This window comes from Sarcophilus harrisii, chromosome 5 (genome assembly GCF_902635505.1).
Source record: "Sarcophilus harrisii chromosome 5, mSarHar1.11, whole genome shotgun sequence".
In the NCBI taxonomy this organism is placed as follows: Eukaryota; Metazoa; Chordata; class Mammalia; order Dasyuromorphia; family Dasyuridae; genus Sarcophilus; species Sarcophilus harrisii.
In genome coordinates, this window is record NC_045430.1 from 48,074,783 (window position 1) to 48,088,611 (window position 13,829).

General features: G+C 33.4%; 1 protein-coding gene across 14 annotated transcripts in view; it reads left to right on the plus strand.

Annotated features, from left to right (window-relative positions):
• Nucleotides 1-13,829, plus strand: part of PPFIA2 (PTPRF interacting protein alpha 2) — a 678,249-nt gene that overhangs the window by 570,411 nt on the left and 94,009 nt on the right. For all 14 annotated transcript variants that reach the window (XM_031938557.1, XM_031938565.1, XM_031938559.1 and 11 more), the window contains 5 exons: nucleotides 1,926-2,009; nucleotides 2,311-2,442; nucleotides 5,352-5,414; nucleotides 5,911-6,002; nucleotides 12,327-12,462. In XM_031938557.1, the coding sequence (XP_031794417.1) occupies nucleotides 1,926-2,009; nucleotides 2,311-2,442; nucleotides 5,352-5,414; nucleotides 5,911-6,002; nucleotides 12,327-12,462 (507 nt within the window). The remainder of the gene's footprint in view (nucleotides 1-1,925; nucleotides 2,010-2,310; nucleotides 2,443-5,351; nucleotides 5,415-5,910; nucleotides 6,003-12,326; nucleotides 12,463-13,829) is intronic.

Below are 13,829 nucleotides of genomic sequence, written 5' to 3' on the forward strand. Positions count from 1 at the left end.
ATGTTGAGTTGCCTCTTATTTACCTATATCAGTATTAAAATGCTAAGCATTTATTCTGAAATACTGTTGTGCCTTGTGGAGGAAATAGTCATCTGTGCTTGATATCATGTTCAAATAGGTTACTATCTCATTCCAAATCTTGCATTACATATTCATATATAGGGATATATGGCTTTATTATGTTTGCCTTTTTTACATTTATTTTTGGATGGAGGAAGTTCATTATTTGGATAAATTATTTACTATTTAACTTTCCACTTAGGTTGCTTGGGTCCTCTGACTGTTTATCGTGGTTATACTTCAGAATATGTTATGAATATATTCATAGCCATAACTTGTACATAGCATACTAATAAAAACATAGCTCTCAGCTGCATTCCATGTGTGAACACATTGTATCTGTGACACCTTGGCATTTACCTGTAAAGTGACGGAACTCTCCAGATACCTGGCAAAGAATAATACATAAAGGTGCTCTATTTATTATGTTTTCATTTTAAGAATAGGTGTCATTTTGAGAACAACAAAGTCATGGTAGCACTTGGTTTCTGTGATTAAGTGATTAATTGGAGTGATTAAGTAGTTTTGCAGACACATTTCCTCAGTTTCACTGCATCATTGTGTACTGAGGAAAATGAAAATTTTACGTCTTTTTTTTAAGAGGAAAATATCACAACATGTGGCATTAACCCAGTGAACTAAAGACTAAATTTCAACTGGATAGCCATAATGTGCATTCAAGGCCCCAAATTCTACTCATTTCATGAATTCTCCTCTTCAGTATATTTCTGAGTAAATTAAAATGCATTTCATCTCTTGTAAATTATAACATTCCATAGTCTAGCTTTTTAATTTGGAAAAATTAGAGGCTGTATCCAAAAGAAAATTATGAATTTCTTATAATTGGATTATTTATTTAGTATCTTATACAACATTAAACCTCATGAATTCCATTCCTATCCAATAACTGGGGACTTCTCCCCACTAAAAAAAAAACAACCCTCAGCCTCTGAGACATATTCTGGTGTTTGGTTTCCCCATAATTCCAATTATATGAGTTTATTAGAGTTGTTTTGATTCATTCTATAGTAATTGTATATCAGCCAATCATCACTAACCTTAAAACTCCATCTGTAGGTCAATAGCTTTCTTTCTTTATTTTTTTTTTTAGCATATCATTGTTTTCCATTTCTGTACATCAAGAGCATTGTGTCTACTAGATATCAGTGTAGTTGTCTCCACAAAATTTTGTCTATTGAAGTATTGAATTTGCAGTCACATTTTTCTTTTAAGCATTCTGTGCTGTGTTTTGTTCAGTGTGCCTTTAGTTCTGATTTTTTCAATTTTGTCCCTCTCCTTTTCCTTGACTTGTTAGTCTGATCCAACCTCCTCTACCTCATCTGATGATTATCAATATGTTATGGAAGCTAAACTACAAGAATTGATCTCCATACGTAGGAAGGTAGTCCTACTGGACTTTACTTTCTATTGCTAAATAGACTTCATCTGTTTTATTTTGGTTTTTGTTTGTTTTTCCCTTTGGTTTGTTTTCATTTATAAATATTTTGATGATTTTTTTTTTTTTTAGTTATTGATAATCAACCATCATTCAGCTCAGTGCTTCAGGAGCTTAAAACTTTTCCAATGGCAGGTTTCTGTTCAAACTGCACAGTCTGCATGCTACATTTGGCTGATTTCATTGCTCATAAACAACTCCAATGTTTTGCTGATGCTTGGATGTAACAGGCCTTTGTAGCTGACACATTTCAAGCAATGCTGTTCAGCTGCCTGTTTTAAACAAAGTTTCAATTTTGAAAACTAAGTTTGCGGTTGGTAGTAGCTTGCTTTATGTTTTATTTCAATTTCCTTAAATGAAATGTTGGGGAAATGTGATGTTTCTGGCTAACCTTCCTATTTCTTTACAGGCTGAGGAAAGACATGGTAACATTGAAGAGAGGATGAGACATTTGGAAAGTCAGCTTGAAGAGAAGAACCAAGAACTTCAAAGAGTATGTGAATTGCAGATCTCTTTCCACTCCCTCCCACCATCTCTGGGTTTATTATTCCACAGTATGCTCTTTATCGATTGTGAGCTTTAATTAAATCACATTTGGCAGGCTACATGCATCTTAATGAAAAAAAAATGTTCCTGACAACTTCATCAACAGAGAAGTTTAATCTACTTTGGGGACTCAATAAAAATGTTCCAATTAACCTACCCAAATTTCAGTTTTGAATATAAACTGAAGATGGTTTTTGTATTTAACTTGACAGCATTTGTTGTTGGGTTTTTTTCCCCCTGAAATTAAGGCTAGACAAAGAGAAAAAATGAATGAAGAACACAACAAAAGGTTATCAGACACTGTAGATCGACTTTTGACGGAATCCAATGAACGTCTGCAGCTACACTTAAAAGAAAGGATGGCAGCTCTGGAGGAGAAGGTAAAACAAACTGAAAGGGCATCTGTTTATCCCATTAAGTAATACAAGTCCAGATGGTCATCAGCTTTAATATTGGTGTAAACAATGTGTTTTTAGTGATTTCTTGTGTGCTATCCAGCAACTTTCTTCCAAGTATTTCATTATAAAACTATGTTTGACTCAAGTCTTTTCTTATTCCAATTCATCCACTACCCATGTGCATTCTTAAGATCCTGTCAAAACATCACACTCCTAAGCTCAGTGAATTCCAAGGAATTCCTATTTCCTCTCAAATAAAATATGAATTCTTGTTTAATCTTTAATATCCTTCAAAATACCCTTTCTTTCCAAGCTTATTGTGTATACATTCTCTTCTTGCAGTCTCTAACCTAGTAAAACTGGCCTTTTTGATGTCCCTCCCACAGGGTCTTCCATTTCCTATTTTTCTACCTTTGTACTAGTGTTCCCCTATGGTTGAATGCTTCTTGCCACTCTCTGTTATGGAATCTCTTAAGTTCTTGAGAATTCAGTTTGCATTTTCTCCCCCTCAGGGCACTTATGCCCTGCCCTCAACTGCTAGTGCCCTTTCACCCACTGTGTTCATTAAGTTTTTCCTTAGCACTCCCACTGGAATTTCTTCTTCAGGTCCAGTGCCTATCTCACATAAATGGGTTACCTCCAGAGGTGGTTCTAAGGGAATGAACTTTACTAGTACCATTGCTCACAAGCTTCCATTGGCAATCAGCCCTTCTGAATTTGCTTTTTCTAAAAAGTATTAACCAAGATGGTATAGCAAAAAGAGTTGATATAAAATAGTCCTTCCAAAGCTTGAGGAAAGGATTAAAAAAAAAAAAAAGATTTGCTTCTTGGGAAAAGTAGGCTAAAATTTAAGAGTACAGTGATAATGAGGCACATATAATGATTACACAGAATGTCACAAAAGTTTCAAGTCAGTTTTAAGCTACCCTAAGACTTGTGGGACAATCTTAATATATGGCAAAGGGATTATTTGGTACCTCAGGTATTTATTATCTGAGGGTTCTTTGTTGACTCAATACCAATCTTCTTTTATGGTATCTGGAAGCATTCTTTCTGAAGCTACCTGTCCTTTTTAGGTTAAAAAAAAAAAGCACATCTAGAGGGGAGGATAGGGGAAAAGAGGGAAAAAATTTAGAACACAAAGTTTTGTAAAAGTGAATGTGGAAAACTATCTTTGCAAGAATTTGGAAAAAATACTATTAAAAAAAAATAAAGTTATGCTTCCTAGCTGTGTGATCCTGGGCAAGTCATTTAACCCCAATTGCCTCAGCAAAAAAAAAAAAAAAAAAAAAGAAAGAAAGAAAAAAGAAAAAACAACATCAAGAAAAATAGTTACACAGTAAGAATTTAAACAAAAAAAAAAAAGAAAGAAAGCACATTTGTTATTTCACAGTATATCATTCAGCTTTTGACTAGATGTGTTACTTCCTAATGATCTAATATCTGTAATTACAAGCATGGTTAATATGTAGGAGATTCCCTCTCAGGGAACAAGTAACTAAACCCAGAACACAGCAGGGGGAGGCAATGGAAAGGGAGGGAAGGAAGGGAAGAAAAAAGGGAAGATATAGGTGCACACACACACACATGCACAAGTATAGATAAGCCCAGGATGAAAAAGCATCTTGACAATTCTCTCTAACCACTTATTAAAACTTAAACTTGGGCACCCTTCTCCCTGCAATAGCCAAATAGACCAATTAAAACCAAATGTTTGACTAAAAATATCAATTAGCCATTAAAAAAAAAAAAAGTATCATCATCTTACTGGAGGTGATTCAATGGTGACTTTCCAGAGTCAGAAAATTCCAGACTTTAAATTCTACTTCTTATATTTTTCCCTACTTTTTCCCTCATTACAGATGAGGAAACTGAGGCACTGAGGAGTTAAATATTTGTCCAAGGTCACATAACCATGAAATGTCTGAAATAGAATTTGAACTCACTTTTCTGACACTAGGTGCAGTACTTTAATCAGTGCCACCAACTGCATCAGTGGTTTAGAAAAGGCATAATTTTTGCTTTCAATCATAGTCACTTCCTTATTCTAAAGATGCATGTGATAATCTAGAGCGCAACTTATTTCTGCCATTGTGAAAGTGCTACTTGAATGAAGAGCTCATCTTTTTATAAGGATCTTCTTCTGCAAATGTAAAATGTTTTTGTTCCTATAGTTACTAAAAAGCAAGCCTAGAAGCCAGTAAAACTTGGTTTCAGTTCCTCCCAAGTGACATGCTACATTTGTGACCCTACGCAAGTCACATAATGTGTTAGCACCCCAGGAAATTCAATAAGAGAAAGTGCCATCCTTGATTGATAAAGAAAGGTTGATAAAGAAAGTTCACCATGTTAAAGAAATCATGAGTCTAGTCTCTGTCTCATTCTCTTTCTCTTTCTCATTTCTCCATCTCTCCTTTTGCCTTTATCTCTATATCATATTATCATTTCTGTCTAATATTTTTATAATATAATGTTTCATTTTAATAGAAATTTGACAATTTACATTATGTAATTATCTGATAATTTCTTAAGGTATCAAACATATTCAATAGAAATTCATATGTTTATAGGAAATTTAAAGTGAGTAAACACAAATGCTTGCTTCTTTTTTTAAAAATTCCTCTTAAGATATAAAGGAGTCATATTTATTTCCCATCAAACATGTCATCTGAATGAAATAGCAGAAAGTGATTAACATGTTTTTAAAAATGTTTGTATTCTGTTCTCTCTCTGAATTTTAGAAGCTAAACCACCAAGGTTTCAATTTTACATTTCCCAAATGTAAAGATAGTTGTTTTAAGGAATCTGTATTTATGAAGAAAACAAACATTTGCTTTACATATACATGGTTTTTATGTTGTTCAATTGATGTCACATCTGTTTTTCCCTAGAATGTTTTAATTCAAGAATCTGAAAGTTTCAGAAAGAATCTTGAAGAATCGTTACATGATAAGGTAGTATGGAAAGCTTTACATATGCCCCCTATATAATAATCATATGTTTTTTAAAATATTATTGTTATGAAATAAATTGAGTAAATCAGTAGTATCAGTACCAACAAATATTTTGAGCATATGCTCAGTAGATGTCTTAGAAAACACACAACCCCTTACCTTTACAGACCCAGGCAAAAAACCTCAGTTGTGCCTGATACTAGAGATAGTTGTGCAATTCAGAAAATAACAGATAAAAAAGAGAAGACATGAGAAATTTGAGGAAAGAAGAGCTCATTTTTTTTTAGCTGGAGGAGTGGGCAGCTGGAAGTTGTAACACTTTTTGTCTCTGTGTCTTCCTGATTATAAAAATTCTCATTATTGAACTGGCATGCCTTACACTATGCTTGTCAAATGTTTATTTTCAAGACTAGTGAAGCAGGAATTTGAGTTATTAATTTGCAATTGTTATTATAGAATATGCATAATGTCTGAGTAATGTTTCTTTGATCTTTAGGAAAGATTAGCAGAAGAAATTGAAAAGCTACGGTCAGAACTAGACCAATTGAAAATAAGGACAGGCTCTTTGATTGAACCTACAATATCAAGGTAATTTCTAATTTCAAGCTGTTCTAATTCATTATAAATGAACATTATGAATTTTTAAGGCTTGCTGCTGCCTCCCCAAACCTTGAACACCAAAATATTTTGTTGATGAATAGTTATTCTACCACGTTTTAATCCCATTTATACCTGCCACACTCAATATAGAACACAAAACTTTCACTTTTTAAAATACATTGGTTTAGAAAACATAAGAATTACTTCCCTAGATAAAATAACACATACCTTTTTCTGATGGTATTTTGTCCAGTAACTTTTAAAGATGATTTGCTAATCTATATATCAAAACAAATAGCTTCTTGAATGAAACAATTAAAATGTCTAGATTGAGGTTAAATCTATCATGGTCGAAAAGCCAAGAATACCTTTAACTAAATGGAATTTTTGGCACTCGACTGTGCATTCCTCTACTTCTTTAGAAATATCATAATTCTATACTTGCATATTACTATTTTTTATTTATCATAGCATGCATTGTTGTTATTTTATATCTTTCTAAAGTTACATATTGTTGGCTAAAATAAAAGCATAATTTTATCAGTGACTTATGTTAGGATTTGCGTTAACTCAGAAGTTTGCTGTTGGGAAAACTGATATAGTTTCACATTGAGTGAGCGCTCTTAAGGTCAGCTATTTGGTAAAATCTTCCTTCATCTCTTCTGCAAACACTCCTAGCACTTTGAACCTCTTTGATGAGAATTATTATATGTAGAATCCTGATCTTGTTATATTGACTCAATTGCAGGGCTTATTAACTTAGTGTCCTTGACTTGCCCTTTTTAAAAATAACTGTATTTTCATTATAGTTGACTTCTTTTGCCATCCTTAGTAAATATTTTATGCATTTAAAACATTTTTCTGCAAGTCTATAGGGTTCATTAGATTGTGATAAAAAGTTGCTTTTTATGACTTTTAGCAGACTCAAAGGATCACTATTCAAAAGAATTTGTGAGCTCACTTTGCAAGTTCTCTGTATAATGAAGATTGAACTCTATCCATGCATGTGTAATATCATAGGACTCTTAAACGGATCTTTCCATAAGTTTACCTAGGAAATACTGTGCTTAGGACTCCATGTGCTCTCCTTTGCTATTGTGAAGATAACAAGGGAATGTTCTGGCTGTCTAGTTCTCTCCCTTCATTTACCTCATGTGATCAGCTCATATTCAGTTCCCATGATAAAATTCTCTGATGACTTATTTTATTTGTTTTTCTTTATAGTTTCTCATTGGTTATATATTATACCCTGTTCATTCTCACTGTGCAACTTTCCTTTTCCTTTCATGATAAGTGTCAAGCAAAGAGCCAATGAAATGATATTCTTTCTTGTCTTTAGTCATGAGATTATTTACATTCTTCCTTTCCTGAAGTATAAAAACCCTCCCTCTGTTTAAGTGCAAATTTACTTTATTTCCTGTTATTGAATTTATAGGAAGAAATCTCTCATTTAGAATCAAATTAAATTAAAGGAACCAGAAAAGGAATATGAAAACAGAGAAGAGAACCATCCAGAAAATAGCATTTTGAAAACCCTAAAAAAAGAAGATGAAGGAGGAAGAAAATTATTGTTTGTGGACTTTTTAAAATTTGAGTTGACTATGTACCTTTTTCCAAATAAAAATGTTAAAGAAAATTATTATTTGGGATCATGGAATCTTAGACTTAGAATTTTCCTTTTCCCTCATTGTACAAAAATTGAGACGCCAAACTAAGACTTGGCAAGGGTAAGTTATTTGCCCAGAGATAATCAGTTTGTAATTGGCAGAGGCCAGATTTGAACCCTCCTGACTCCAAACCTAGAATCTCATATGCTACACTATTCCCTCAATGACAATAAAGAAAAGGATATTAGTGGTACAAATTATTTTTTTTAAAGATATCTAATATGTATTGGAACTCTCTTCCCTTTACTACAATATAAAATATAAAGGAAAAAGCAAATGTGACTTTGAAGTGACAGTTGTCATTATTGTTCATGTTGTACTGTTGTTACAAAAATATCATTGTCTTTGTTTCACTAATGAATGTCTTTATTTATTTTTATCACATTCTTGTCAAATTTCATCCTCCATCCCAACTTCTGAACTATTTGAATAAACCCAAATTATTGAAGTAATAATAATGGAAACAAATAAAATAGAATTCGTCAAGAATGATTTTTAGTCTAGACTACCATTGTTATAATGGGGCAGCTATGTAGTTCAGTAGATGGAACACCAGGTCTGAAATCAGAAAAATCTGAGCTCACCAGCTTTATTCGCTTCCTAGCTGTGTGACTCTGGGCAAGTCACTTAACCCTCTTTGCTGTAGTTTCTTCATCTGTAAAATGAGTTGGAGAAAGAAATAGCAAATCACTTCAATATCTTTGTTAAGAAAACCTTCAAACCGTCAAGAAGACCTCCTTGAAGGAGGTCATGAAGAGTCAGACTTATTCAGCAATAACAACATTGCTACAACTACTCATCAAAAATATGAATAATAAATAAGGTCATTTATAAAAATAAATCATGTGCTTATTTACAAAGTAAGACAAATAATTTTGAATTGAAATGTTAACATAAGTCATTCATAGGGGTAAAAAAAACATTGAGTTTAGTCATTTTTTCTTTATATACCAGACATTCTTTATATATCTATAGCTATATAGAAATATTTATACATAGCAATAGAGTGTCAGGATTTCTTCAGTTGTGTTCCTGTTAATTAGGACTCTGATGAGTGCAGAATATATCCATAAGTGAAATTATTGATTGTGTCTATGATTTGCTATTTCACCCATTCATTCTTTAGGATGAGATTATTTAGTTTCCAATTACTTTTTAGTCTGTTTTCCCCTGGCTTTTATTGAATGTAATTTTTATTGCATCATGATCTGAAAAGGATGCATTTATATTTCTGCCTTTCTGCATTTGAAATTGTGGTCTTTATGTTCTAATATGTAGTTAATTTTTGTATAGGTTCCATGAACTGCCAAAAAGAAAGTGTACTCCTTTCTGTCTCCATTTAGTTTTCTCCAAAGATCTATCATGCCTCACTTTTCTAATGTTCTGTTTACCTCTTTAATTTCTTTTTTATTTATTTTGTGGTTTGATTTATCTAGTTCTGAGAGTGCAAGGTTGAGATCTCACACTATTACAGTTTTGTTGTCTATTTCTTCTTGCAGCTCTCTTAACTTCTCATTTAAGAATTTAGATGCTATACCCACTTGGTGCATACATGTTTAGTATTGACATTGTTTCATTATTTATGCTACCCTTTAGCAAGATATAGTGCCCTTCCTTATCTCTTTTAATTAGATCAATTTTTGCTTTCGCTTGATCTGAGATCAAGATGGCTATCCCTGCTTTTTTGACTTCACCTGAAGCATAATAGATTCTGCTCCAGCCTTTTACCTTCATCCTGCTTCAAGTGGGTTTCCTGTAAACAACATATTGTAGGATTCTGGGTTTTAATACAGTCTGCTATCCACCTCTGCTTTATGTAGTTTACCCCATTCACATTTATGGTTAAAATTACTAATTCTATATTTCCTGCCATCTTGTTACCCTCACATTATGCTTTTCTCTTTCCTTTTCCCCTTCCCCCCCTCCCTAGTATTAAACTTATGAGCACCACTTACATCGTGCAGCCTTAACTCTTTAGTATTCCTCTTTCCCCCTTATAATCCCTCCCCTTTTCTTAAACCTTTCCCTTTCAATTTCTGTATTCCCTTCTATTCATCCTACCCTTTCCCTTTTTGCTTTTCCTTTCCCACTTTTCAATGTGGGAGTGGGAGAAGTTTCTTTGTAAATCAAATATGTGTAACATTTTCTTTTTGAGCCAATTCTTATGAAAGTAAGATTCACACTATGGACATCCCTTTCCCTTTTTTCCTTCAAATATAATAGGTTTCCTTTGCCTTTTTGTGAGATGTAATACCTCCACTTTTCCCTTTTTCTGATACAATTTCCTTTCCACCTCTAGATCCTTTTTTATATTATAACAGTAATATATATATATATATATATATATATATATATATATATATGTGTGTGTGTGTGTGTGTGTGTGTGTGTGTGTGTGCGTGTGAGTGTGTGTATATATATATATATATATATATATATATATATATACATACATGCACTCTTTATGTATACCCATAACAGAAATATAGTTCTCAAGAGTGCTTTTTACCTTTTCATGCTTCTCTTGAGTCCTATATTTGAAGGTCAAACTTTTTGTTTAGCTTTGTTTTTTTTTGTTTTTTTTGTTTTTTGTCAGAAATAAATGGAATTCATCTATATCATTGAATGTCCATCTTCTTCCCTGGAAGAAAATGCTCAGCTTAGCTTGGCAGTTTATTCTTAGCTGCATTCCAAGTTCTTTTGTCTTTCTGAATATCAGATTCCAGGCCCTTTGATCCTTTAATGTGGAAGCTGCTAGATCCAGAGTGATCCTTATTGTGGCTCCTTAGTATTTGAATTGTCTTTTTCTGGCTGCTTGTCTGGAATTTAGTCACAATATTTCTTGGAGTCTTTATTTTGGGATCTCTTTCAATAGGTGATTGCTGAATTCTTTCAATGGCTATTTTACCTTCTGTTTCTATAACATCTGGGCAGTTCTCTTTGATGATTTCCTGAAAAAAATAGTGTCTAGGCTCTTTTTTTCATCATATATTTCAAGGAGTCCAATAATCCTTAGATTGTCTCTCCTAGATCTATTTTCCAGGTTAGTTGTTTTCCTCATTAAGTATTTTACTTTTTTTTCTTATTTTTTCATTTTGTTGGTTTTGCTTGACTGATTCTTGTTGCATTATTGAATCATTCATTTCCATTTGTACATTTACTTTTTAAACTTCTTTTTGTATTTGCCCAATTGAATTTTTGAATAAATCGTTTTGTTCCATGGAATTTTTTTTCCATTTCACAAATTCTGTTTTTTAAGGAGTTATTTTCTTTTTCCATTTCACAAATTTTGTTTTTTAAGAAGTTATTTTATTTTTCTGTTTCACAAATTCTGTTTTTCTGGGAGTTGCTTTCTTTTTCCAGTTTATCAAATCTATCTTTTAATGAGTCATATGCTTTTTCTATTTCACTATGTCTATTTTGTGTTGCCTTTTCCAAACTCTCTTGCAAGGCTTTCATTTCCTTTCCCCATTTTTTCTCTAGCTCTCTTTTAAGATCCTTTTAAAAGTTCTTCTAGGAGAGCTTTGTGTGATGGGGATCAGATTATTTCACCTTTTGGAGCTTCATCTGGAGACAGTCTGCCTTTAGTCTCCTCAGGGTTTGACATTTGTTCTTCTCTTTTGCCATAAAAGCTGTCAATTGTTAGACTCCTCTTTTCTTTTTTACCCATTTTTTTAAGTTAAGTTAAGGTCTGTCGTTAGGACTGGAGAGGTTTTCCAAGTAACTGCAGCTGCGCTGGGTCAATATTGATTCACTCCTGGTGCTGGCCATTTCACATGGAGTCATCAGCAATGCCTCAGGACTCTGTGCTGTCTGTCTGGTGTTTGTAGATAGAGTCTGTTCAGCCACCCTGAAACTGTGGGACTCTGAGCTGTCTGTTCTGGCATTTGTACTAGTTGCCCTGGCTGCCTCCCTCCTATTTCCAATTGAAACAGACCTTTTTTGGTGATCTTTGAAATTATCTTCTGCTGATAATTTGTTGCACTCCCAATATTTGTGGGTTTGTGTAGTTCCAGAGCTAATTCAGAGACTGGATTTTGTAATTATTGTGAGGGTTGTAAAGAAGGTCAGAGAGAAATGTGTGTCGTCTCTGCCATCTTGATTCCATTCCCCAATCAGAATCAATCTTAAGCCTCACTTCTGGGTCTAATTCTCTTCAAGTAATGTCCTTTGTATTGGACAGATAGAACTGTTTAGTACATTGCATTAGTAATTTATTAAATAGGTTGGGGAAGCTAAGTGGCACAATATAGAGATTGCCAAGTTTGGACTAAGGAAGACTTTTCCTAATTTAAATCTAGCCTCAGATATTTCTTAGCTGTGTGAACCTGGGAAAGTCATTTAACTCTGTCTGCCTCAGTTTTGTCATCTGTAAAATGAGCTAGAGAAGGAAATGGCAAACCTCTCCAGTATTTTCCTGAAAAAACCTCAGATAGGGTCACAAAGAGTGAAAATACACTACTGAAAACAACTCAACAACAGCAATAACAATTAAGGACTTGATTTTGTTTGTACAAATACCTGATTTATTTCTGTGGAAACAGATACACTATTGACTGAATGATTATTCAGTGATTCACTATTTAAATTTTATATAACATTTGAATTCACTTTATGGGTAACTGTGGATTTTTTTCTTCCCTAGGACACATTTGGATACCTCAACAGAACTTCGGTATTCTGTAGGTTCACTTGTGGACAGCCAGTCTGACTACAGGTCAACTAAGGTCATAAGAAGACCCAGAAGAGGCCGTATGGGAGTCCGAAGAGATGAACCAAAGGTTTGTCTTTATACTTTTGAGCTCTTTGATTATAATCACTATACTCTATTTCATTACTAGTCTTATTATTGAAAACATTAAATTCCAATGGAAATTATATCATTAGAGTCATATGTGATACAAAAAGATGGTATTGCAGATTTGGAGTTGGAACAAACTATTACTCCAATCAGAGGACTGTAGATCCAGATTTAGATATTAGAGTTTGTCAAACCCATTCTCCTTATTTGACAGATGAGGAAAATGAGGCAACACAGTTCAAGTCATTTACCTAGAACCATACAACTAATAAGTGCTTAAGTAGGATTGAAGTCCAGGTTTTCTGGATTCCAAGTCAAGTAACCTATCTACTACATCATACTACATTCCAAAGTATTGAGTATATGTCAGTTATTAGCTGGTAAATCATTGCACACCTTTTTTGTCAACTTGCTCAGGTATAAAATACTTAATTTGAGCTCAGTGGCTTTGAAGGTCCAATTCATTTATGACTTCTTATATTTGTTAGAAGGAAGCTTAGTTCTTGGATAGAAAGGTAGACTCAAAGTCTCCTGAAGACCTGAGTTCATGTCCTACTCTAATGCTAACTGACTGAGAAATCTTGGATAGGTTTTCTCATATTATGGGCCAGAGATAACAAACATATGGTCCAAAAAACTCTCAAGTGCTGTCCAAGCCAGATTAAAATAGAAATAAAAGAAAAAAATATTATATTTTAAAACTAAATCAATGTGCAGCCCCTTATGCATGGATGAATGACACTTTTTTCCTTTTGAGTTGATCCCATTGCTCCAAGCAACTCCCCAAAACTATAAGTTGCAGAAGATCTAACCTGCTTGGGTAAATGAGTCTTCCTCCCTTGGAATACTCGATACTCATGAAATCACAGGTCTAGAGTCCAGCTTTATTCCCACTATTTTATAATGAAAGAGTGTCATTAAATATGTATATATATATATATATATATATATATATATATATATGTATGTATATAATATTTTAGAGGAAAATGTGAGGTCATTAACTATCATGAATTTGCCCAGAATTCCTGGGTTAGATTATACAGTTACTATAATTATTCCATTCAATATTACAGCTCATACATTGTAAACTTTTCCAGTACATGGGGAGCAATATTCCATAAGATTTTTATAGCTTTTTATTGACAGAACATATGTATGGGTAATTTTTACAACATTGTCCCTTGCACTGTCCATTATTGATCAATTGGAACTGAATTAGATCTTCTCTTTGTTGAAGATAACCACTTCCATCAGAATACATCCTCATACAGTATTGTTGTTGAAGTGTATAATGATCTCATTTCACTTAGCATCAGTTCATGTAAGTCTCTCCAAACCTCTCTG